The sequence below is a fragment of the Sebastes umbrosus genome, chromosome 22, assembly GCF_015220745.1.
Source record: "Sebastes umbrosus isolate fSebUmb1 chromosome 22, fSebUmb1.pri, whole genome shotgun sequence".
Classification (NCBI taxonomy): domain Eukaryota; kingdom Metazoa; phylum Chordata; class Actinopteri; order Perciformes; family Sebastidae; genus Sebastes; species Sebastes umbrosus.
Genome location: NC_051290.1, coordinates 9,266,841 through 9,292,662, shown reverse-complemented (window position 1 = coordinate 9,292,662; position 25,822 = coordinate 9,266,841). Strand labels below are relative to the sequence as shown.

Here is a 25,822-nt window from a genome sequence, read left to right as displayed (position 1 = left end):
TAATTCATGATATCAAATAATTAAGTACATAATATTCCTGTAAATAATGGTTGTGATAGATCTTGTAGTGGCACTATAATTAAGAAACTTAAATTTCAATAATTACAAAATAAATGACATTACATTTAATAGTTTAAATAATTATTTCCTCTTTAATATTTAAAAAGATTTAGTCACTAAGTTGTTTTCACAAGTTCCATAAAGCCTTTAAGTCAATCTTGAGATTTGCAGCACACATAGAGGGAAAGAGAGACGTCATTACACACACAAACACAGCTCAAACCACACAGCCACATAGATTCTTCAACTACAAATGGGACTTAACTACAAGAGACAGAGAGGCAGCATCTTTACAGCTACAGTGTAGTAATGAGGCACAAGAGATAGAGAATAGCCCCTTAAACTGGGGGGATACCTTGACTTTGGACTTTATCATCTGGGATTCGCTGCATCTGTGTCTCAACAGGGTCGTCCCACAGTGGTCTAATGGGAAAGACGTCTCCTGAGGGAGGGAACTGCATCTCAGGGAAACTTTCTCTTTCTATGATTGATGGATCAATGAGACTGCTCTCATCATCTGAGTTGGCGTCTGCAGCCTCTTGTTCTTTCTCGGTCTCTGCCTGTGCCAACCTTGCCACAAGTTTTGCTGCTTCATCGCTTATCTCTTCAAAGAACTCAATAGACTGTATGTGTGACTCACTTTTCTCTTTAGTGGGTGTTGATGAATGAGATGACTGACTACTTTTGCCTCGGACTGGCAATCTGGACTGGAAACCTTTAGATTTTACTGTCTCGGCACTCAATGGGCGACGTGTTTGTTTTTTTGGAGATGGCGTGGTAGACTCCTCCTCACAGAAGCTCTTGGCTTTGAAAGATGGTTTCTTGGTTTTGATATCCATAGAGGGACCTGCGTCTGTCTCAGATTTTCTCCTTGAATCCTTTTTTACAGGGACCTTAAGCTTTTTGTCTTGGGTAGATTCAGCACGTTTGACAGTAGAATCAGACTTGGGAGTGCTAGCCTTGATGGGAATTCTAGATTTAGATTCAGAAATGAAGGAGGCCTCTTTTTTAACAGTGGTTGAAGAGGAGGTTGCATGAGATGGAGAGGGAATGGTGGATTTACCCCGACTTTGTGGAGAAGACTTAGCTTGTGTTTTCACTGGAGTCTTTTTAACACTACTGGAAGCACTTTGTTTGGACTTGCCTGTTGGTTTGGGTGCTTCGATCACTGACTGTGGTTCTTCTGGAGATGAATCAGAGGACTCTTGGTCCTGCTCAGAGTAAACTGATCTAGTGACTGTAGTTTCTGCTGTCTGGACAGTTGTTATCATTTGGTCAGGGGAGTTTTTGTCTAAATCTATGCATCCTTCATTCACATTTTTGTCTAGACCTTCAGGGGACGTCTGATCTTTCTTTGTAGGTTTGGCTGAAGCGGAAACGCCCATTTTAGGGATTTTAGATTTGGAGGCATCAGCTTTAGAGGCTGGCTGATCACCTTCAGGTGGGGACTGAAGCTGAGAATCAGTTGCTTCTTTTGATTTCTCGGTCTCCTCAGTCTTGACCTCTAGTGTTAGATTGAGGCCAACTTCAGCTTCTGCTGCTGATCTCATACCTTCTTGCCTGGCCTCTTCTAAGAGAGGCTCGTCCAAAGGCTGTTCACCTATCTGGAAAAAGGCAAAGCCACCCCCCTCTTCCTCATAGCTCCTCTTAGTCATGTCAATTGCACCACTTCGGGTCATCTCAAAGAGCTTCCCTTCTTGGAATAGAAAAGGGTTGGGTTCACTGGTAGGAGTGCTCTCTTCTGTTGGGGTTCTACCAGGTGTTGTGTCCGGAGTTGCTTGCAGAGACTGACGGTCCACCACCAGATTCAGTATCTTCTGTTCTTCCTCTTTGACACGAGCTGCAAAAGTGGCATCATCCTCCCGCATGGCAGACCATGAGTCAGTGTCTACTCTTGCAGTGACACCTTTTGACTCAGTTCTGGGAGGTTCCAGTGCCTCATCATCATCCTCCTCTGTGTCATCATATATACAGACCTCCGGTTGGAATGTTTCCTTCGTTTGACCCGTGGAAACAGATGCACTGTATCCAGCCTCTGGTGCACTTGTATGCTCCTTATGATCTCCTTTCACTTCATCTGTTACATTGCTAACTTGTTTTAGTGTTCCAGTCTGTAGCGTGCTCACACCTAACTCTTGACCATCCTTAGCATCTGCCTCCTTTTGCTCATCAGTCCTGTTTTCAGTGAATGATGCAGCCTTGTTGGCAGTACTATCTTTAACAGATGGGACTCTTTGTTGCTGGGAAGTTTCCAGGTTGGATTTTGAATGATGCTGGTCTGAGACAGAGTGAGGTCCCTCTGAAGTGACAGTGGCTGTTGTTCTTGCTGTGTTCTTGACCTCTTTGCTGTGGGATCCGTCATGCAAACCTGCTGAAAAAGGAGAGGGAGGTTGTACTTTAATATGGGGATCAACAAAATGAGCTAACTTTGAATCTTCAGCGGGTCTATCAAGCCCACATTCACTTGGTGAAAGCTTCTCACTTGTGGGCTCTATTGTTTCATAGCTGTCATCCCCTATTTTGGCACCTGCAGAGGGAAACAAATCTTTTCTAGAGTTCTTTTTGCTCCTCTCGTCTTGTTCCATTTCATCAAATGTTTTTATTTTGGCTGCCATCTTAAACATCTCCTCCTCTGGAGTGATTTTTCTCTTAGCTTCATAGCTTTCTGATGTATCCTCTTCTTCTGGGTTTTCAGGGATGACAGCCGGTTTGGATGGAACAGAGAGGAATGTATGGTCAGGGGGTTTGGGGTTCACCTCATAACTTACCTCTTCAGAACTAGGAGTATCAGGGGAGAGGGGACTCTTACCGGAACTTGTCATCTGAGATGTCTGCTCGCAACTGTCATCATCAGCACTAGCCTCACGGTCTCGAAGCAGCCTACCACGCAAAGCATCTTGGGGGAATTCTGTAGCTTTGGAGGGCTCTGGATGGCTAGAGGATTTACTAGGTGGACCAACAGATGATGGGAAGGATAGGTGGCTTTTTTCCTCTACAGGACTGCTCTCTAAGGAGTCATGAGGGGGTGATTCCTTGGTTGGGCTAGGTTCAATGGAATCTGGGGACTTATGGGAGGAGTTTTCTTCCATGAGAGGACTATCGTCTAGAGAGTCTCTGTGGCTTATTGTCAAAGAGTCATCAGCTAATGGACTGAGAGCATCTGAGTCAAGCTTTAAAGGCAGCTCTAAGCTTTCATGACGCTGGGAAGAGGATCTAGAGGCCGGAGAACCAACTAAAGACAATTCTAGCTGATGATCAGGGCTCTCGTCATCGCTAAGAAAAGTTTCTACAGTCTCTGAAATTCTCTTTGTAAGCTTTTGCGGTTTAGAAGGCTTAGACTCGATCCTCCTAACCGATATGGACTCACTTTTAGTGTGATCCTCTGCAGCCTCGCTGGAAGAAACAGGGAGAGTCAATTCTGTAGACAGTTGGTCACCAGTGGTCCCTACACCAGAGTCTCCAGACTTCTCTGTGTCTTTAGTTTCTTTTTTGACTGTAGTGTCAGTTGCTGCCGAAGTTGTAGAGGTCTGCTGTCCATTTTTGGGAGAAAGACACGGACTCTCTGGACTTGTGGATGGAGTGGCAAGACCCTCGTGTTTGTAACTGTCCTCAGAGCTCAGATGAGGGGTTCCATCTCCAGAACTGGCACTTAGTGAGTCTGCCACACCTTCATGTTTTAAACTGTCAGAGCTATCATCAAGGCCACCATTTCCAAAGTCAACAGTTTCAGTTAACTCTGAATGAGTGGCAGCAACTGACTTGGTTTCTATCTCTCTTTGTTGCTGAGTGGTCTCTTTCTTGCGAGGTTTGGAATCCAAAGATACTTCTCGTTCTTGAGAGACGCGTGAGGTTATTGCTTTGGTCATGGATTTTGACTGGATGGTCTCGGATTTTGTGGTTTTCTCCAATCTTGACGTAGAGGATGTTTTGACCTCAAATAGCCCAGACTTTCTCTTTGAGGGGTCCTGCCCTGTTTGGAATGCTTGCATTATCTCTTTAACTGACATTGTCTCCTCGAGTTTTTCAGATTCAGCTTTGGGGGATTTAGGGGGACCCTGTTTTGATTTTGGGCTTTCTTTGGCTTTTGGAGAGGGTTTGCTCACAGGCAATTGTGAAGGCTTGCTTCCAGTGACCTTTTTGCTCTTTTGCTCTGCCTCTACTTTCTGTTGTAAGGCTTTGACTTTGTCCTTTATTGACCCAATGGGAGTTTCTTCAACCACTGGGGATACAGGTGATGCTGGGGAAGGGGCTGTAGGCACACGTAGAAGAGCTGCTGCCTCTGTTGATTCCTCTGCCTGCCGTTGGTCTTTCCCCTTCCTTCTGACTGGCTTAGCAGCTGTTTTGTCATGCACTTTGGTTGGAGTAGTTGGCTTTGCACTTTTGCGTAGTACAACATCAGTGAATTTTTCTTGGACGACTGGCTCTTTTTTAACTTTTGTTTTGGAGCTTACTGGTGCGTCCAGGAGGTATTCTTTAAGGTCACCACTGTTCTTTATTCCTTTAGGTCTGGGAGCCCCCCTGTTAGCTCTAGTTTCCCGCAAGACAGGCTCTTGAGATTCTAAGGCTGCCATCTTTTTGGCCTCCTCTATCTCACTGTCTGAGAGGAGAACCCACTCCTCGGCCATTCTAGCTGCTTTTGCTGCCTCCTCTGCTGCCTCACCCTCATATGTTCCACTCCTCAGTATCTCACTGACTTTCTCTAGGTCCTCTTTGACTTTCTCTAAGTCCTTCTCCATTATTTCTAATGGCTCTCCAGAAACATCCTCAGTCCCTTTCTCTAGACCACACCTTCCTAAGGAAGGGGATTTCTCTGTGGAGTCTGCAGTCAAGATGGCAGTCATTTTGATCAAATCTTGTTTCATCTCTGACACGTCGGATAGGAGGTCTGGTTCTCGAATCAGCTCTGATTTCAGGACTGATGTCGCCGTCTCTTCATCTTCCATATGGAAGAAGAACAAGTAAGGAGTAAAGAAAATCAAAAATTCAAATGAAAGGAGACAGACATTGGAGAATGTGGTCAGGACAAGATTGGAGCACATTGCAGGGATCATAGGACAACAAATTCACAAAGGGTTCTACATCAGGGCATCAGAGGAATTGGGCTTATACTTTCATATGTCTCTGGGAAACTGTGGTAAATCAAAGGCTAAATAATACCAATGGAAAAGGATATGAGCAGGAAATAACTTGCTTATACACTCAGCGCACCCACACTCACACAAGACAAAACTATAGAACAAAAGTACATAAAAAAACAGGTAACCAAGAAACCAACAAGTACAATGGAAAAAGGGACAACAAAGGAAACAAAGAAACATCAAGACATCTCAAGATTGCTCGGATGTATGACAAATGTCAATGTGATAAAAGGCAAACATGGCTTGAAAACAACTCAGACTGCTAGTTGCATCTATCAAAGAAAGCCAGTGATACAAAACATGATGATTTGCCATGCTTTTCATTCTCGACAAAACAGATAATTTATAAGGAGGAAGGAGGATCTTTGGAATACTAGTAAAAAAAACATTCTTTCAGGGCGGGAAAATATTTTAATACCATTTTCCCTCCATTCAGTTATGTTTAACTTTCCTTATGTTTAACTAAACATTTAAACATTGACATGAAAACTGAAATAAACAAAACTGCACAAAACCATAAGCAAATGGTGTTGTGAGGGAACATTCCAAAATCAGCACACCAGCAAAGGAAGAAGTTAACTCTCATAAACAAGACATACAAGCACACGCATACACATTTATGTAAGGCAAGTTATTTCCATGCAAAGCAAAGGGAAGTGCTGATGGAAAAGGTCTTGATGAAGAGTGAATGGAGTGAGTGGAGAGTTCAGTGTACTGATTAAATCTGCAATTAGTGGATAAGAGGTGCTCGCGATCAACAGCTGCTTGTTAATATGCCTTCATTCAGTTATGCGGTGAGTTCTTGATCCATTTGCACAACTACTCCTGTGGCGTACAGTATCATCTATATTAATCAGCAACATGTCATCCATGTATGTTTCAATTATAACAGGGGTTGTTTTATTATGAGGTCAATTTAAATGCTCAAGTATATTGTTTCTATTTTAGTAATTTTCTCATTACTACATGGACAAGGCAAGGAGGGTTAAAAGGGGAAGGACTCAGAGTTGGTGAGGATGTTGACTACTTTTTGCTTTACCATTAGAGGACTACAACTGTGAGGAATACTAATGTTCTGGCCTCTAATCTCCTGGAACTGGGGGCTTGTGCAATCACTAGCGTGCAGTTTCAGGAACTCGAATTTGGATGACCAGGTGCTAGGTGCTAGCACAACCCTGGCACAGCATGGCACACGAGAGGCTGCAGCAGGAAGGCAATTAAAAAGCTGCTCTTATCCCCTTCTTGCAGCCATATGATGACTTAACTAACTGCAAGGGATTTAGAAGTCATACATCCCACAAGCAGTTGTGAATTGCATTATTGGTAAGTGTCTCTTATTGATCTAACCAGTACAGAGTATGCCTTAATGCCATTAAAAGTTGCATTTTGATGTGCATTTAAATTTGTACTTTGATATATATCAAAGTGAAAGATGCAGAAATCAATACACCTAAAAGTTGTTTTTTTTGTGATTTTGCAGAGGTCTGATTGCGTACTAAACCACGAAATTTTAACTGATTCTTGTTGTCTGTGCAGGTAAAATGCAGTAGCCAAATTACAATGCGCTGCATAAACAAAACCACAGTTGTGTCTCTCCACCCACCTCAACACAAGCAGGTTTGTTTGGAGTCACTAAATGACCAAACAGGCGCAAGCACAAAGAAAACGGCACAATGAATATGGCACCGTGACTGCGTTAGCCAGCACAAAATTAGAGGCCATTGTCAAATAAACATCACTACAATATGATTGCGTTTGATTTTCATGTACATACGTAGATGGCAGTGTTTAACTCTTTCTCCAAATGTCCGATCTCAAATTGTGAAGGGGAAAGAGTTAAATTGAAGACATTCAGGCAAGTGTGAAATCAGAAAAAAAAAAAAAAAAAAAGGAAAGTTAAAAGTGAAGTTAAGCCTCAAGAGGAACATAACATTGACATGGGGAGTTTGAGTGACAGGACAAAAATACATGGAGCTTAAAAGGCTTTGAAAAGATGTATGTGGTCTACGATTAAGCTAAGGGCTAGGCTGGGGGTGTCAATCTATTAGTCTGGTTATTCCTCTGCACACTGTTTAACTACATTAGACTATACACCCATACAATATCAGTGTTATTGTCATATTAGTTTGATTAATAAAGACATGCAGTATTAGTATAGATAGCAACTATTTTAGTACAGGTTATAGAGGAAAATGAAATGGATAAAATGTCTTACCTTTCTCTATCGTTCTGTTGGTCTGGGAAAAAAACATGGAGAATTGATCACAGTTAGTTTCGTTTCATTCACTGGATGTGCCGAATATAAACTAAAACTACTACTGCTACCATTACAACTGCTATTAGGAAAAGAACACAAAGGACACACATAACATAAGAGCAAAAATTAGCTATACCGCTGACAAATCACAATCTACTACAATAAACTAAACATATCTAAAATATAATATTTGACTACTTGTGAACATGTCCTTCATTTAGTCCTGATGACAAGACAGTGGACAGGATAGATGAGCAGAGCTAGTTAGTAGAAAGGGGGGGGGAGCGGTGGCTGCTTTTACCTCTTCCTCTTGCTCTTGGTCTGAATCGGACTCCTTTTGGGAGCAAGAAGCGGCGAGAAGCAGAAAGATGTACAGATAGAAACAACAGCAACATTAAAGGGAGGAAAAGACAGGGGGCAATGTATGGTTACCATAGCAACGAAGACAACCAGTCAGTGTGATTTTTAGGGAAAGCTAGAGAGGTCTTTAAAAGCTGCGTTACACAAAGGATGTAAAATCAGTTTTTAACTTCATACCCTCAATGATACATTGATCTTTATTTTGACGCTTCAGCATGAAGCATCAAAGAGTCGCCATCACATTGCATGACTTCTGGGCCTTTAGGTCGATTATATTTAGTTATCTTCTGATCTGATTAAAGGCCACCAGCTTGTACTGTTGCCTAGTACAGGCTTGAAGATGGCTTACTGGGTGGAAACTGGCAGTTTCTACCAACACTATAAAGCAATAATGTCAGCTGCAGGGCTGGCTTAAGGCATAGGCCACATAGGAGGTTGCCTAGGGCACAACCTTCTAGGGGTGCTGGTCGCCCTCTAAAAAATATATATAAATGAATATAAAAAAATGTTTTTAAAAATTGACGGTGGGTGTCCTTCCTTATTTTCTGCATTGAGGTAACAAATGAACAAATAAATGAACAAACAAACAAACAAATAAATAAATAAATACACTTTTCACCTGCTCCATGTCCGAATTCTGCCTTTACTACTTGGGATGTCAAAACACTGATATATGCAATAAGAACTTGTACTTAAGAATATCAAATAAGAAAATAATTGGGGTTATGTTTTGGAATAGTGTAGTAATTGATGAAAGGGGAGATTAGCATGTGTTACAGCGGTTACAGGGGAAATAGGCTCAAGATTGCAGTGTGGTCCAGCTTGCAAACAACTTGAGTATTTAATTAAAGTGTTTTTCAGAAATGCAACTTAAAGCATCCTCTGTTGAGTCAAACAACAGTGTAGTGCCCTTACCTTGCAGTATGATGGGAGGGTGATGTTGAGGTTGCATATGGCATTTTGGGTGAGTGACCTGTAGTTCCTGGGCTCTTTCATAAAGGACAGGCGGCCACACGGCTCCTGAGTGTTATCTCTGATCTGCAAGCAGTTCAGCATTACTCAGTCAGCAGTTATATGGGATATTATATGCACTTAGAACAATTCCATATGGTGAATTATTGTTGACACTTGCTTAAAAACCTCTGTGGTTGTTTCTTTGCTTCGAATAACGAATAGTGCTCACCTTGATGAAGAGTGCTAGTCTGTTCTCCTTAAAGGCAAAGAAGCTGAAGAGATGGTGCTGGCCACTTTTGGTGAGTGGAACAAGATTTCCAAAGCAGTCTGCATAGATAGGTTTGCCTTCCAGGACCTGATAAATATAACAATAGGCAGATGAATAGCAGGATTGAATAACAACATACAACCTACAAAAACACTCAACTGTCAATTCCTTTTTTGGTTTAAACGATGGTGTTCCTCAAACTCAATCTTATGCCTGGTAGGCGTAGACAGCCGGTAGGCTTTTAAAATGAAGTGAGCTACACCTTCCATCAGCTGCGGTTGGTGAGACATTCCTTCCACTCTACTTCCTCACCTCGACGTCTCGGCTGCGGGCCACCTCGCAGAAGTTCTCCTGCTGCTCCAGGGTTTTGTCGATCTTGTCGTCCGTCATGCAGAAGCACCGCAGTCGGGCCTCAATGGGATCGTGGGTCTTGGCAAAGATGACAAACTTGGCCATGTAAGGGACACAGATGATCTCTCGGTACACCTGAGTGGAGAAATTGACGGATTCCTGGACTTGTCGACAGTCTATCAGCCAGAATCTAGAAAGCAGAAGGGGATTGGAAACAACCAGTGAAGTTAGGTCTTTGTTGGCTGCAGCACTTTAAATCAGTGACATTTAGTTGTGCAACAAATAATGTTTGGTGTTACCTTGCAGACACATTGGTGGTGAAGGAGACACAGTCATTGATGAATGTTAACGGAGTGGTTCCTGTTATGTCCTCCCACTGAGCAGGTGTTGTTCCACCTGCACGTGCACACAAACACAACATTGACTTATTAGAATATTAGAGTGTGTGTCTGGTTGGTCTATTCACAGCTTTGTGTGTATATTTGAGTGTGTTCTCTAACCGGTGATACTACAGAGTAGTCGTAAGGTGGGGGTATCCCCTCCGAAGCCGTTGAGGACCAGGTCGGAGTTGCTCTTGGGGACAGGGATGGTCATGGTGATGGGTTTATGGAACTTCCTCCTGCGGGGCTCCAGGGTGACGATGGGGCTGAAGGTGGCCTTGTTCCCCAGGATCTTCCTCACTACATCCAGAATGACTGGCTGGGACTGAGAGAGTAGACAGAGTATACGGCGACCTTACTTTGTGTTGTCGATAAATCCTACACGGGGTACTGCATGAGCTAAGGCCGTGCACTGAGGATGAAATCTGACCTCGTATGCTATGATAAGACAAATACAAACAAAAAAAACAGGTAAATGTACAGTATATATATCAAAGAGTACCACACTACCTGCAGGCCGACCCTGATCCTCTTGGTGAGGGCCCCCTCAGGAAAAACTGCCTGTACTTGAGGCACAACAGTGCTGCTAAGGATGCCTCCTTCAGGACCAATCAGATTACTGTCTTGCTTGATGCGCGACACCACCGCAAAGTATTGCGGGAAATCTCTAGTGATGATACGGCAAATGCGCTTTCTCTCCAGCTCCTCTGGCGTGTCCAGCTCTGGAGGAGGGCGGGGGCAGAAAGGGACATGTGTCAGGGATATTCAAGTAGGAATGAATTGATTAGGTGTGCTTTCCTGATGTCATGGTGCAGTCTACCGACCCTCGTCCATGCCGTTGAGTATCTGGTTGAGTTCCTCTTGGGTGTGTTCACAGTGATGCTCCTTCCAGCTCTCTCCAGTCTCACTCCTCAGAATCACCAGCTCCCTCTCTTTCCCCCGCAGGGCAGCAAAGTGGGGGATCTCCACAATCACAGGACTGGAGGGGTAGAGGTCAGGTAGCGTGAGTAAGTACAGAATGTCATGGATGATAACAGTGTGTGTATAAGTACCTCTGGGCATGTGTGTGTGTTGGCAGGGCTGCATACATACTACTCTAGGTCGAGACAATTATTCGGTGTCCAATTTAGATTTTTCTGTCTTTCAAATTTTGTATATAAGTTGTTCTTTACAACGTTCAGCTTTGTTTCTATTCCCTTCAGTACTTCACACAATAGAGACAAAAAGACACTATAGTAACTATGGTAACCACTATCATTGTCAGATTACCCAGAGGGGATGAGAACAGTGTTCTTGTAGATTGACTTTGTTTAATATTTAAGTATTGCATTTCAATACTTACCTGATATATTATGCATAATCACAACAAGCTAGCTACAACACAACATATCTATAAGAGGCATGCTACAGGTACAATCCAATATGAGACAAACACAGCTATGAAGCACAACTGTTGATATTTTCATGTGATATTTTAGGGTTCTTTGGCCTGACAGTAAATGATAATATTTATTTCTATTGTTGCCTTTTTTTATATTAAACACAGCATTTTAATATATGCTATTATAAAGCTAGCACTCGTCAGCTTTGCACTTTGGTTGCCTAAAGTGGTGGCAGGAGAAACTAGAATTTATATAATGAGATTCAGTCCTTAGTCATAACTTCCTTGTTTTTTTCAAATTTTGGCTCAAATGGTGAAAAAGTAGCAAAGCATTCAACATGTTTAAGCTTCATAGTTGGCTTTTAAGATTGTAATTTTCCTGCTAAAACTAAAAATAGTAGTAAGGAAAATGATAAGCACCACCAATCTGGGACATTAGCCTGTTGGTCAAATCAACATTTACATGACAGGAAGAAAAAAAACAAGTTTGTCAAGTTTCACCTGGTTCCCTAGCTACTCACAGGCCACACAACCATTTAAAATTCACACAAAAATATAAAAATAAATATTCTAACACACATTTATCAATAAAACAGGAAGCAAGATGGACACCAAAATGGAAAAGGCTAAGCAAGCAGAAGAGCGGGATTAAGGGAAATTAGAAACAGCAAAGTAATGCCACAGCGATGTGATGTCTGGAGGGTAATAAGTACGAGATGAAGGGGGATACAAGACACCAGCGAAAGCACAACAATACAGTAATCTACGGACAAAATAACATTAAATGGAAGGGATGGTAAAATAAAACACTGAGACATCAGTGGCATCCATGGATTGTTTCATATGCAAAATCGTTTTTTTTCAGCCTACCCGAGGAATTTGGTGCCCGGCGGGCCGAGCTGGAGGATTCTGCTAACCAAACTCTCTCCCTCATTTAGAGGTGGAGGGGCAGTGGGGAGGTGGAGTTTACTATGTGATAGACCAAGCATCCATACGCAGCAGTGAGGAAGAAAGAGCACACACAATGTTTTGGTTGGGTGCAAAATAGAAACCTTCGGAACTGATTTACAACAGTTGTGAATGAGATTATTAACACGGTGGTCATTTTTAACTGCGTGTCTATGGAGACCAAAAGTGTTCGAAATTAACAATATGTATAAATACAGACACGCTATGTAATCTAAAAATGAAATTGTGAAATAATTCAATGGTTTTAAAACTTTTTTTCATCCTACTTCTTTTCATTATTACTGTTAGTTTAATTTTTTTCCAGCAGTTTTTATTTGTTTTATTTAATATAACTATTCCAAAATCTGTTTTTAATCCACAATTTATTTATTTTTCATCGCAAAGTTTGTCTATCAATCAAGACAACAAAAAAATGCCGCAATGAACTCTGTTATTGTGTGTTATACAAGCATAGAATGAACTGAAATGTAAAAATGTGTTGGATTATTTCACAATTGCATGGATATATTTTTTTTTTCTGCATTTAATTATTAAATAAATAAGTATAAAGTACATTACTAAAACATACTATTTCATATCTATTTAAATTATAATAATAATAATAGTATTTAAATAACTTTGAACGCTTTGGGTCTCCGTATATGTCTACATTTTTATAGGCCAGTAAAGACATGTTTGCAGTTTCAAATATGCTGTAAAAAATGTTTCAAATGTTACCACTTTCATGCCAAAAAAAATATAATTTACATTCATAATGGGACCAATCTTAAGGTAGAGTGAGGCAGGTTTCACTGCAGAGTTAAATACTCACATACTATAATATTCATTTCAACATAATAATAAAAACAACATATTTCAGTAGTTTTGATCAGGGAGAACCTCTGTCATGTCAGCAGTGGATAGCTTATGGAGTTACATATTGTACCATATATATTATTATATTGGGAAATCATAGATGTAGTATGAATGCTTTTATACTAGACTATCTCAAACATTCCCAGCAGAGGGCAGAATTTGAGGCCACATATCAAACCAATCATGGTGCAATATACTGGAGGCGGGTTAATAAGAAAAGCTTTTTCATTAAGGGTTAGGGAGAAGGTTAGAAAGAGCTGGACTGCAGCTGTTATGAAAGAAAACAGGGCATGCTGAAGAGCAAAGATTAACACATCCCTGGTGCTGGGAGGAAAGCGAGAGCAGATACAGAAACAGTTTTAGTAATGCAGAGGCAGAGGTTAAATTAAGCTGAAAGAAAAAGGGCAGCACGTCGTGAGATTCTCATTCAAAGGGATACACATCAGAGAGACATAGTGGACTTATGATTTCAACGTCCCACTTCTCTTCCTTCTTACACTACAGATGCATCTTTAAGAGAAATTAAACTCTTTGTAAATACAATTTTTTTAATTAATTTCAAAGGTTATTGGCGTGGAATATCCAAACCTGCATACAAATTTGTAAAAAGTGAAAAGGTACTGGTACCAGCACATTAATTTTTCTAAACTTCCACTAACTAGCAATGAAATTATCTTCATGTAGTCAACTAATTTGCCTGCTGATTTTTGCATTTTTGATATTTGCCCTTTTCTGCTACCTCTCCATTGTCCTTCTCTCTTAGTCCTGCACATCTACTAACTTCCAAGACATTCATTCCATCATCATCCATCATCATCCATCCCTGCAGCCTTACCCGAGGAACTGGGCTCCAGAGGGCCCCACCTCGATGATCCTGCTGGCCAGGCCCTCGCCCTCAACCATCGGGGGCATGGTGGCCAGACGGTGCCTCTTCACCAGCCGGCACGTCACCCGTGTGGGCGCGCTGCACTTCCTAGGCGGGATGATGATGCGTAGGCCGTTGTGCCGGCAACCGCGCATGGCTCCGCCCCTGGCATCCACCATGAAGCTGACCAGGAAGCTGAGGTGGAACAAGGACATATTTCCACAAATGAAAAACAATTTCTCATTGATCCCCATTAAGTGAGGAGAATATAGACACCAAAGCTACCTGGTAGATTGTTTGCCCAAAGTGTGCTAATACTAGCAGTACCTCAAAAGAAGAAAATTAAGAACTAGTAGCTGCCTGAATCCAAAATGATTTACACATACTGCTAATGTGGATGTTTTGATTTGTCAAATTGGAAGATTTACACATTTTAAACTAAAAAGGATTAAAAAAGTGACAAAACAGTTTTCACACATGGTCCATTTACTTGCTTGTTCTGGAGCTTTTGACCAAATAATACAGTCGTCAGCTGATGAAGACTGTATTATTATAGGCTATTTTCAAAAGATTCATTCAAAAGATTTGTTTTTATGTCATTTTTTGTTTAAAATGACCATAAATGAACAGGTTATATATTGATAAAAAAAAAAAAAAGTCAGTCTTCTTACTGTCATGCAGACACTGGGGCCATTTTCCTGACTTTGGTGTCTCTTTTCTCAACACTAAATGGTCACCATGATCAACGTCTCATCTCTATAAATCTCGTCAAGTTGCATCAAACGTTTTGACTTCATAGCTTGAGACTCTTTGACCTCACTCCTCATGCAAAGTGGATGCACATGGATCACACATCTGAATGAGCGGGAGTATGTATGACTGTGATGATGTATGTGACAGTTCTAATGGGATCTCGCCCTGGCTTCAGTATAAAAGCAGACAACACAGTTTTTAAACAAACACACAGAGACATAAAAACATGAGTTATTGAGTTCACAAGCTGTAAAACTGTTAGAAGACAAAGATTTCTTTCCCCCATTGCTGAAACTTACCTGGTCAGTGTATCTTTTGGTCATTTGATTTTCCTTTCACAAAAGGATATTAAAAAACAAAAAAATGAGTGGTTATTTTATTTTTTGGTTTTAAAATACAAAAATTAATATTGAAATACAAGACGTTTTTTCTTTATCGGGTTCAAAAAGGGATGAACTCAACCTAAAAAACGGGTTGATTTTCATTTTCTATTTCAGAAACAGAAAATCAACTCTTTTTTAAGTTTAGTTTATCCCCTTTTTTGACCCCGATAAAGAAAAAAAATCTTGTATTTCAATATTAATTTTTGTATTTTTAAAATGAAAATCAAATAACCACTAATTTTTTGTTTTTTTAGTATCCATTTGTGTAAGGAAAATTAAATGACCAAAAGATACACTGACCCTTACCTCAGTGGTTTAGTTCAATATGGTCAGGAAATAAAGATTTTTTCTGATTGACAGACGGTATAACTGCTGAAGTAGGAGAGATTGGAGCAAATATGATTAAAAAAAAGTTATTTTTATAAATTGGTCGCTATATTGTGACAGTAGTACATGAAACAGGTAACCTCAGAAAAAACCATGTGCCTCTGTGTGCAAGATTTCACAGACCGGAAGTAAACAACCAGCTGATCTGAGGTCTGCTGCCTAGCAACCGTCTATGAGAGCCGGCTGTCAATCACTCGCAAACTCCGACCAAAACGGGTCAAACTAGGCAGCGCTGATCAAATATTAATCAATATTATGTTACTGTAATGCCTATTTCTCACCTCAAATGTTGTCAGAATCATCTTGTAGTGCACGGTTTAGCTGTAAAATGAGAAAGTTTGTGACGCCGCTGCCGTTGTGAAACTCTGTTGAAGGGAACGCCAAGTTCTGGTCACATGACCAGAGCACAGCCAATAGGAACGCTCTGTCAATGAACTGCCCTGTGATTGGTCAAAAGTCTCCCGTCACGGGCTAGATTTTTTTAAAGCCTGCAAGCAGAGTAGTGATGGGAATTCCGTCTCTTTTTAGTGATCCAGATCATTTGACTCAGCTCACCAAGAAGAGCCGGCTCTTTCGGCTCCCAAACGACTCTTTATTTTTACCACTTCTGCCTTTTTATGATTCAGCCAAATTTAGCTTTAGCTGTTTTGACCTTTGATTAGTATGTGTGCAGATATATCACTTAAATTATTCAATATAATTATACTAAACCTTATAATTTCCAGAATACCATAATTTTACATGCTGCTTCGTTTCCGACTGTCACTCATCTTGTCTGCTATTCGTGCACCGCAACGCACCTCAGTGCACCGCACCGCACTGCAACACACCGTAACGCACCTCAACGTACCGCAACGCACCGCACCGCAACGCACCGCACCGCACCGCACCGCACTCCTTTTTCTTTCTCTCCTCCACTCCCTCCTGCTCTGTACCTGTAGACCGTCAGCGCACCGCGCACCACCACCCCTCCCCTCCATGCTTGATGGTATGATCCTTGTCTGTCTTCACCTGATTGGTCGCACAGACGTCATTAACACAACATTCAGTCACAGTCGGTGCATGGAGTGCCCGTGGCGCGGAGAAGATCGTCCTATCATTCTGCCTTGAATTAATACAAAATTTGGTTTTAAAAAACGGCTCTCGGACGGGAGCCGGCTCTTATCGTTCACTTAAAAGAGCCGGCTCTTAGAGCCGACTCGTTTGTGACCGACACATCACTAATGAGGAGTTGCAGAAGTCTAGTTTTCTCTCAGAACACTTGAATTACAATATGCTGAAAGGTTATTATTGAATTTTATGCCCAATGATGCCTATAATATACTGCCTTCTGTCACTGGAGATCCTAGGTCATTTTTTCCTGTATATGGCATAGAATAATACTTATTTTAAATAATACTTATCTTATGCCAACATATTTCCGTATGTTAGTGGAAATGCACAATTCACAAGACATTGTATGAAATCCACAAACATGTCCTCAACTTACACCGCCTCCTTTTGACCATAATTGAAGGTTTGTTTTCCCTTAACGTCTGTATCACATGACCTGTCCATGTGGAGACATCAACTGGGAATAGTGTCACATTTTGATTAAAATGATTCGACACATTGTAAAAACCACAGAAAAAAGTCTATGAGGCAATGTCTGTTGAGGACAGTGACACATACACCTCTCCACCAGGAGAGCACACTGTGAGGGGAGGAAGAGACTGATGAAGATGAGGAGGTGATTTAACCAAAGGTGCAGAAGGTCACCTGCTGTGGTCTCCATGATCAGGGCACGGAGAGGAATGGCTAAAAATAACAACCACATCAGGCAGAAAGGAATCAAAAGTCAAGCAGGAACAACTGAGAGAGAGATATAAACCAGATCAGACCCAAGGCGGTCAGAGTAAGGAGAAGAGAAACAGAGCAGATACACAGATCTAACACATTCAACAAGCACTGACAGGATAACTTCAAGTATTTACAGTACTTTCACCACATATGGTTAGCAAGAACCACAAAAACATAAGTGAAAAATTGTGGATTCATTACTCAGAAGTGTCATCGATGTTGCTTCTGGGTAACACTTTATAATAATCATCATTTATAAATGGTGAATTAATAGTTAATTAAACTTAGTTAATAGTTATTTTACCGTTAACAAACAATGAAATGATAATTAATAATGTTTACTAATTATTAATAATGCTAAAATAAGTTATTTTAACACTTTATTGTTGCACACATTATAACATTTTTGTAATCCTTTAAGAAATTGTTTGTAAAATATTTATAACCATTGCATAGACAGATATTTGTAACACTTTGTTTATGTATATTTATAATCTGTCTATAAACATTAGTTGAATGGCTATTATGAAGTAGCAACTGATGATTATAATACCTTATGTTAAATGGTTAATAAATCATTTGTAAAGGATATATAAACATTATTGACAAAGATAGGTAATGGTTAATAATTGCTTTCTGGTCCATCTATCTATGTAATGTTTATAGAAAGAATTTTTTATAGGTTTACAAATCATTTAGTAATCACTAACAAATACTTAATATAGTATATAAAATGGTATAATGTGTGCAACAATAAACTGATAATAAATAGTTTACTAATGTAATTCTTATTGTCTCCTATCAGCTATGATACAATATAAAATGTATAATAATTTATTAATTATTTCATATTACAAAAACAAATGATAAAATAACAGAATGAAATTAATTTACTAAAAATATGTAGTAAACATTATTAAGGATAATTTCATTGTTTTTTAACAGTAAAATAACTATTAGCATTATAATAACATTCACCCTAAATGATGGTTATTATTAAGGGTAAATTACAGAGCTGTAGTCAGGACACTGTTAACCGAGCTTAGCATAAAGACTGGAAGCAGGGGAAAACAGCTAGCCTGGCTCTGTCCAGAGTTAAAATAACACACCTAGCACCACCTCAAAAAGCTCACTGATTAACATGTTGTATCTCATTAGTTTAATCTGTTCACAAACAAACAAACATGTATAAAAAAAAAAGAAAAATTGTGGTTTTAGGGGGAGATACATGCTGGAAATGTTTCTAGACAGTGTGTTTTGTTTGTGTACAGATTAAACAAAATGCATTGTTAATCAGTGAGTTTTAGATGCGTTGGTAGTTGTATATTTGAACTTTAGATGAAGCCAGAATATGTTTTCCCCCTGTCTTTATGCTAAGCCAGACTAACCTCATCCTGACTTCTGTTTCCTACTTAACACACAGACATGAGATTGATATGAATTTTCACATCTCAATGTCAGAAAGAAAGCAAATGAGTGCATTTCCCCAAAATATTTAACTATTGTCTATTTTTTTTACTCCAGATATCAAGAAGATACATTTGTATAAACACCAGGTGACCCGGACTGATGCTCCAAAATTAACCCAAGCATGCTTTTCTTGAGCCTGGCCACATTTCACACTTCTTCCAGGGATGAACTTCTCAATTGACCCAATTGTGTAGAATTTATAACTAAATTGATACTTGTGTGGTAATGGAAATCATATGGAAAGAAAAACACATATGCATTTATATACAAGCTATAAAAGTTTCACCAAATAAAAGCAGAGAAATTACATCACGCTTTTTTCATTTTGAGATGAGCCTGGCAAACCCCTCGATAAATTCTATTTAAAAAAAACATTTCTTGAGAATCATTGTGCTAATTATTAAATTGTTTTGCTGCCTGTAATATATTAAATTTCATCATGTTCCTACTGATATAATTGTATTATATCATACACAATATATTCCCAGTAACAGCTGCCAAGTGCCAAGTGAGAGAAAGCACTCCACTCCAAGCACTCGGGATAACTTTGAAACGAAAGTTAATTCACTAATTAAGAAATGCTAAGAGGTACTTGAAAGTACTTGAAACATAATAGCAGCCATCAGAACCTTGATGAGATTGTTAATGCATATTCATGAATTTACCACATGTTTCACTACTCCAAGCTATTTATAAATCCTGTGCCAACATCAGTGTTCGTCCAATGTGACGGTACCTACCCAGAGTGAATGGGGCTGGAGGATAAAGCCACATTGTCCAGGTTCTCCGTGCCCCAACTCAGACGATAGGAATCCCTCTCATTCTCTCTGCCAAGTGACGAAACCTGCAATTGAACAAAGAACCTCTTATCAGACATATACCAGCAATTATTGAAAGTAGCAATACCAACAGAGCATAATACATATTAATATCATTTCCCTACCAAAAGAATTCTCATGTGATCTCACTCATATGATAGTATATCTAAGTACTAAGTCATGGGCAGCCAGACTTGTTCGTTGTTGTTAAATTATAGAGTACAGTCTAGACCGGCTCTATATGAAAAGCGTCTTGAGATAACTTCTGTTGTGATTTGACGCTATATAAAAATAAATTGAATTGAAGGAACATCCCAACTTATCCATAATTAGTTCTATTGATTGGTGGTGAAATCGTCGAAGCACGTCTAAATCTATAGTGAACTGGCTCATTGGGCAAGAGAGGGTCTATTGAAACGTGTTTCATTATGCAAAGTAAAGGATCCAGTGTCTGTCATAGTCTTTATTATGGAGCTTTAGGTACTGTATACTAGGGAGTAAAAGTCAGGATATCTTGAACTCTGCTGCTTCGATTTCTGTCTCTCACAAGTCCCCCAAATTTATGGAAGTTCAATACTAAATCCCTGAAGTTCCCCTTTAACTACAATCAATATCGAGTAGTTAACAAATCATGCATAATGAAAATGTCTAACAGAATTAAAAGACCTTCCCATTGATAACAAGTGCAGGTCTTTTTAAAGATACAATACATTCAGAATTACACAAATCCGTACCACATTGTAGAAATACTCTTTTAACCCCCCTCCCAAAAGTACGGATTTATTAGCATCAAATGTACTCAAAGTATTATAGTAAAAGTACTCATTATGTAGCATATAAGTGATTGTATTTAGACGTTATTAGATCATTTTTATTGTTTCCCCAACAGTAAGCAGTACTTGAATATTAATGGCTTCACATACTATTTGATGGTTCAATCTTTAACAGTTGATTGTATTTGATTTGTTATAAATGTGAAATCTTCATTTTCAGATTAACTGTTATCTATTGCAATCAGGTAAATGTAGTATATGATGTAATATATATTTCCCTCTGAACTGTAGAGAAGTATAAGTACAGTAATTTGAAATATTCCAGTAAAGTGCAAGTACATCAAAGTGGTGCTTAAGTACAGCACTTGAGATGACTGTTAAAGCTTAGAGGTCCAGTGACTACATCTCCCATGAACCTTACCTGCTGAGCGGTGATCATGTCATCCATAATGCCTTCATGTTTAGGGGAGTAGTAGCTGTGGTGGGTCGGTGTGAAGGACCGGTCTGAACTATAGCAGAGAAGAAGAAAAGCACCGAAGTCAGTGAAGCTCAGAGATCACAGCGGGTGGGAGATTAATGAGGACTACAGGGGATACGGGGATAAACGTTCAGAGGAAAAACTGTCAGAATCAGTTCATGTGTGCGAGAGTTAGTTCATTTCCTGCCCTGGAGCTCAGGACTTTTCATGAAAATTATACTTATTATATTATATTTATACTCATAATACTTATTAAATGAATGGACTCATTACACACACACATTGAGTTTAAATGTTGATGGTAAAACAACACCTATGTTTCACATTAGTGTTGTCTGAACACCAACAGGAACATAAAAGATTAACAGCATCTAGGCTCACACCCTTTTCACATTTTAACTAGCCTAACAGAGAAATATAACATATTTACAAAGACTAAGAGTCTACAGTCACACTAGCAGGTGTGTACTACTAGGGCTGGGCAATATTTATTAGACATGTGTATAAAACAAACATTTGTATAACAAGAGATGAATGCATATGATCAAAATTGGTCTTGACTTTTTGTGAAGTACGCATATTGTATGTGCCAGTCTGATGTATCACCAAAGTCATTAGTATTCATCCTGTGGGGACCATGAATGTCTGTACAAAATGTCATGTCTGGGCTAAAGTGGTGGACAGAGCACAAACCAACACTGCCAAAAAAAATCAGGAACTAACTAATTTCTAAAAGACAGTTCACTACCCAGTCCCCAGCTAGACTGTTAAACTGGTTATTTCGGCACATACCTTTGCATTCGACTATGAAGGCATGACAAGGAAGACCGACGATGAAGTATGAGCAGGAGAAGTTGCAAAACACACACACAAATACACACACATATACAAATACAGGCAGTTAGTTGCTGAGTTTATTGTCCTTGACAGGAAAGGTGATGATAAAGTTAGAACAACCATACACAGCAAATATCACTAATTAGACTGGAACAGATCATCATAGAAGAAGTGGGTTACAGAGTTTATAAAAATGTTAAAATGGGAACAACAGCTCTGATTACTCCACGCTTTAAAATGTGTTTACGGAGCACAAGGAACAATTGTTTGCTCCGTGGAGCAGATGAGCTTTTTTGTTAGTGCAGGAAACAGCTGAGTCAGATACAACTCATGCAAAGAAAAGGAGTTTTAGTGAGTTAGTTTACCAAAGTCACACTGACCCCTGATCAAACTGCTGTAGTTGCTTTGTTAGCGGAGTCAAACATGTGACAGAGTTTGGTGTACCTGTCAGTGCGTCCCCCCTCCAGGCTGAAGCGGAGGTAGTTCATTCCATCTAGATACTGTCCTGGCAGGGAGTCATCTCCCAGCTCCCTGAGGTCCTCGGCCCTCAGATACTCCCCTCCGTCACCGGTCATCGTGTCATCACCTTGAGAGAGAGAAAAGAGAAGGGTGAAGGTGAATTCACAAATAAAAACAAAACACGGTGGTGCAGTGGTTAGCACAGCAAGAGGGTCACAGGTTCAAACCCGGCTTGTGGCCCTTCTGTGTGGAGTGTGCATGTTCTCCCCGTGTTAGCGTGGGGTTTCTCCGGGGTTCTCCGGTTTCTTCCCACAGTCCAAAGACATGCAGGTTAACTGTTGACTCTAAATTGCCCGTATTTGTGAATGTGAGCGTGAATGGTTGTCTGTCTCTATGTGTCAGCACTGTGATAGTCTGGCGACCTGTCCAGGGTGTACTCCGCCTTCACCCAATGTCAGCTGGGAAGGGCTCCTAATGATAATATAATAATGCTACTGCATTATTATATTATATTCACACATTTAGATTCTAGTCTGTGCAGTTATTTAACAACAGTGATGAATGCCATGGCCACACGTGTTATAAAGCTCTACTGCTGTTCCACTAACTGTTTCTGTCCAGCAGGGGGAAGCATCACTACTGACTGCTGAAGGTTCACCTGGGCCAAAATGTTCTGCCGCATATTCAGAGGACTATGTATTGGCCTATAGCACATTAACACTTCCACTCTCAGGCCTGTGTGTGTGTGTGTGTGTTAAAAGAAGAGACATTTAGATTATTTTGATGACCTTAAGTTAACATGAGTAAAATGCATCATGAAAATGGAGAAGAATCTGTTTTGCAAATGTTTTGGAAAGATGTAACTTAAACTGTAATGTTGATGATGTGAGGAAAATGTGTTATGACAGTACCACTTTCTAATACCATATCAACAGACAGACCGATCCATGAACCGAAAGCAGTAACGTTACTGAGCCGTTTTTCAACAAAAGTTTTTTTTTGTGGGGAGAAATTATGCTTACAATGCTCCACGTAGATTAGAAACGCTTGAATATAAAAACGACTCATTGAAATCGGTTGAGAAATGTAAACGTTATAGTGCTTTTTATCCAGAAAAACGGCAGCTCCCCCATTCACTTGTAGGCCTATGTGTTTACAGGCCAGTCCTGACCTTCCAAATATGGCGGCGACGTTAGACGTACTATCCAAAGGCCAATGCGACATCTCTATATCTATGGTCACAGTGTCATGACTTACTGGGACACTTGAACTATGACCACTATGATAAGTCTGTAGACACTATGACAAAAAACTACTGCTAATTGTGTTTGTACGTTGCATAAGCAGCAGAGCAGCAGATGGTGGGGCCTGAGAGTGCAGTGTGTGTGACGCTTCAGCCATGTGATATTGTGCTAAATGCAGCAGCTCTAGTTGACTTTGGCCCAGGTCTGAACAGAAAGCATTATGCTTGGCCAGCATAACAAGTGAAAGACATACTGTAGTTAGACAGAGATGTCCTGGTGCCATTAGTATACTGGCTACCTGGAGAAGGGAGAAGAGTGTAAGGAGGAGATAAAGCACATTTTAAAATAAAAAAATATCATCCAGTGAGCTTCTTCTTCTTCAACTACTTTCTCCGGTATCTAAATATCATCCTACAGTTAGTACGGTAGCAGTTGGTACAGGCTCATTCCCCATGCTTAACACACCAGCCCACTCCTCACACACACACAAAGCACCGTGCTGAGTACCTTCCTTATCCATGGGGTCGTCTGACATTACATCATCATCATCAATGGATTTCAATGCTGTGGGTTGACAGCACAGTCACTCTCTACTCCCTAAAATCTACTAGCGGCACAAAAGAAACCTGAACTCTTCTCAACAGGGAGACAGATGTGTGCAACACAATATGGGCTTTAAATAGAATTGGGCTGAATGTTATGTAGATTGAAGTCTGATACCAATAGCAGATATTCAGTATTGACATTTTTCCTGCTAAAAAATGACATGAAATTAACGTTTCAGGGTGGAAAATAATGTATAACAGTATTTAAATGTCTTGTTACTCAGTCTGCATTTTGAGCTGATGAAAGTTACAGTATTAGTTAGGTTAGCAATCTCCTTTTTCCCGCTTTGGGTCAGCTGTGAACACAATATCTGCTTGCTTCCATCAACTACTGGGGGGAAATGTCTGGCTCTTTAGCTGCTGCATGTTCCGCTTTCTCCTACAGCTACTAACTAAATGTCTCTGTTTGGTGCTGGCAGGTAGTGTACGGCGGGTTTATCAGAGCTTTATGGCTGTCAACAACTGCCTGCTGCTGCTGTCAACAGAGCTGGGTAGTAGTAGTAGGAAATGTGCAGGGCATTAAACCAAACTGCGGAGTCTGGTTCTCTATTTGTCACTATGTGTATTTCATATTTCACATAGTCATTGTTAATCTAAAATGATTGATTAGTGCAGTTTTAAAGCAGGGTGAGGCAGATTTTATTGTGATGTGTAAACGTTCCCCACTAGCAGTAATGGAAACACATTCACTAGCAGGATGACCAGAATCTACGCCACTAACCAGTAAGCTCATTTGGGCTCAACCACTGAGTCAAACACACAAACGGAGTTTTGTTGATATACTTCATCTAACTCGTCCACATGGTTCGAATACCAGTGAGAGATCTCGTTCCATTCGGAGGGGGTCTACTGTGGGCTAATGTTGACAGGCTGACTCACCCTCTTCATCCGACACATCCAGCACTTCAGTCATGGTCTCTGGCACGTTCAGCTTGTGTTTCTCTGTCACCGTCTGTCAGCAGGGGAGGAAAGGGATCCCATTAACCGTGCACTTCACACCATAAACTCAGTTCCCCTGTTTGTTAGGTACACTGAAACCAATGTAGTGTGACACAACAGTCCTGCAATAAATCCTCTGGAAGGTTACAATGTTCAGTGTTTGTTGCACTTATTTCAGAGAGGTGTTGATTCAACTGTATCGTCATTTCGGAGGCTGTGTTTTGTGCTGGTGTTGAATTATACTGCATTAAACTGAGAGCTGTTTCTAATATCTACCCTCAGTGATATACATAGGGCGGACAAAATATTTAAAAGAGCAAATCATAAAAAAGGGGTAGAACATATATACATACATAAAAGGTCAAAAGACAGCTACATTTCTACATTAAAATTGGACTAACAATTGAAGTTGAAGCACTTTAAATGTCTGGATTTATTAGGACTATGCCAGTCTTGCTACTGTTCATTTTCTGAAAGCTTTTAAAAATCAGTTACAGTTGAAATGGAGGCTATAAATTCTGTCAAGTTGAGTCCAAATTCAATTTGAATAAAATCTCCTTCTGTTTAAAATTATATAAGTGATATTAAATTGCCCCGCTGTGCGACTTATAAAGTAATATCTCATCTTATCTTAACATGAATCAAATTGAAATGTGTTTCTGTTTATCACTATGAAACAGGTCTGAAGTTTGAAAAAGTTTAACAATAAAAATAGTTCTAATGGCATCTAAGAGTACAAAGGTTAGTAAGCATATGTTTAATCTGTGTCACGGTAAGGAGGGGGTCTTGTTTATGAATTATATACATATGATCATTGCTTAAATTGTATTTCAGTGACAGTAATGTTTCTGTTTCTCATAAAATGTAGTCTTTTAAATACTGTTACAATACAGAAACAATGATTATAGACGTACATACGAAACTAGACGTCTAAAAAATGTTGGATTTTGTGTCAGTTGCTTTAAAGACATCCTGATAAGATGACCTGATTGAGGTTTA

The 25,822-nt window shown here is 39.9% G+C and overlaps 1 protein-coding gene across 11 annotated transcripts in view; it reads right to left on the bottom strand.

Moving 5' to 3' along the window:
* Positions 1-25,822, bottom strand: part of ank2b (ankyrin 2b, neuronal) — a 76,369-nt gene that overhangs the window by 18,366 nt on the left and 32,181 nt on the right. For 3 of the 11 annotated variants that reach the window (XM_037757747.1, XM_037757748.1, XM_037757749.1), the window contains 19 exons: positions 24,764-24,836; positions 22,021-22,162; positions 21,532-21,543; positions 20,683-20,770; positions 19,411-19,514; positions 17,120-17,158; positions 13,809-14,033; positions 12,020-12,118; positions 10,593-10,747; positions 10,279-10,490; positions 9,889-10,093; positions 9,688-9,784; positions 9,350-9,578; positions 8,999-9,124; positions 8,731-8,853; positions 7,757-7,789; positions 7,414-7,435; positions 6,973-7,011; positions 416-4,996 (listed from right to left, as the gene is read on the bottom strand). In XM_037757747.1, the coding sequence (XP_037613675.1) occupies positions 416-4,996; positions 6,973-7,011; positions 7,414-7,435; positions 7,757-7,789; positions 8,731-8,853; positions 8,999-9,124; positions 9,350-9,578; positions 9,688-9,784; positions 9,889-10,093; positions 10,279-10,490; positions 10,593-10,747; positions 12,020-12,118; positions 13,809-14,033; positions 17,120-17,158; positions 19,411-19,514; positions 20,683-20,770; positions 21,532-21,543; positions 22,021-22,162; positions 24,764-24,836 (6,604 nt within the window). Of the gene's footprint in view, positions 1-415; positions 4,997-6,972; positions 7,012-7,413; positions 7,436-7,756; positions 7,790-8,730; positions 8,854-8,998; positions 9,125-9,349; positions 9,579-9,687; positions 9,785-9,888; positions 10,094-10,278; positions 10,491-10,592; positions 10,748-12,019; positions 12,119-13,808; positions 14,034-17,119; positions 17,159-19,410; positions 19,515-20,682; positions 20,771-21,531; positions 21,544-22,020; positions 22,163-23,532; positions 23,578-23,786; positions 23,844-24,763; positions 24,837-25,822 lie in introns of all 11 variants that reach the window. The other 8 variants (XM_037757750.1, XM_037757746.1, XM_037757751.1 and 5 more) reach the window with 8 other exon arrangements.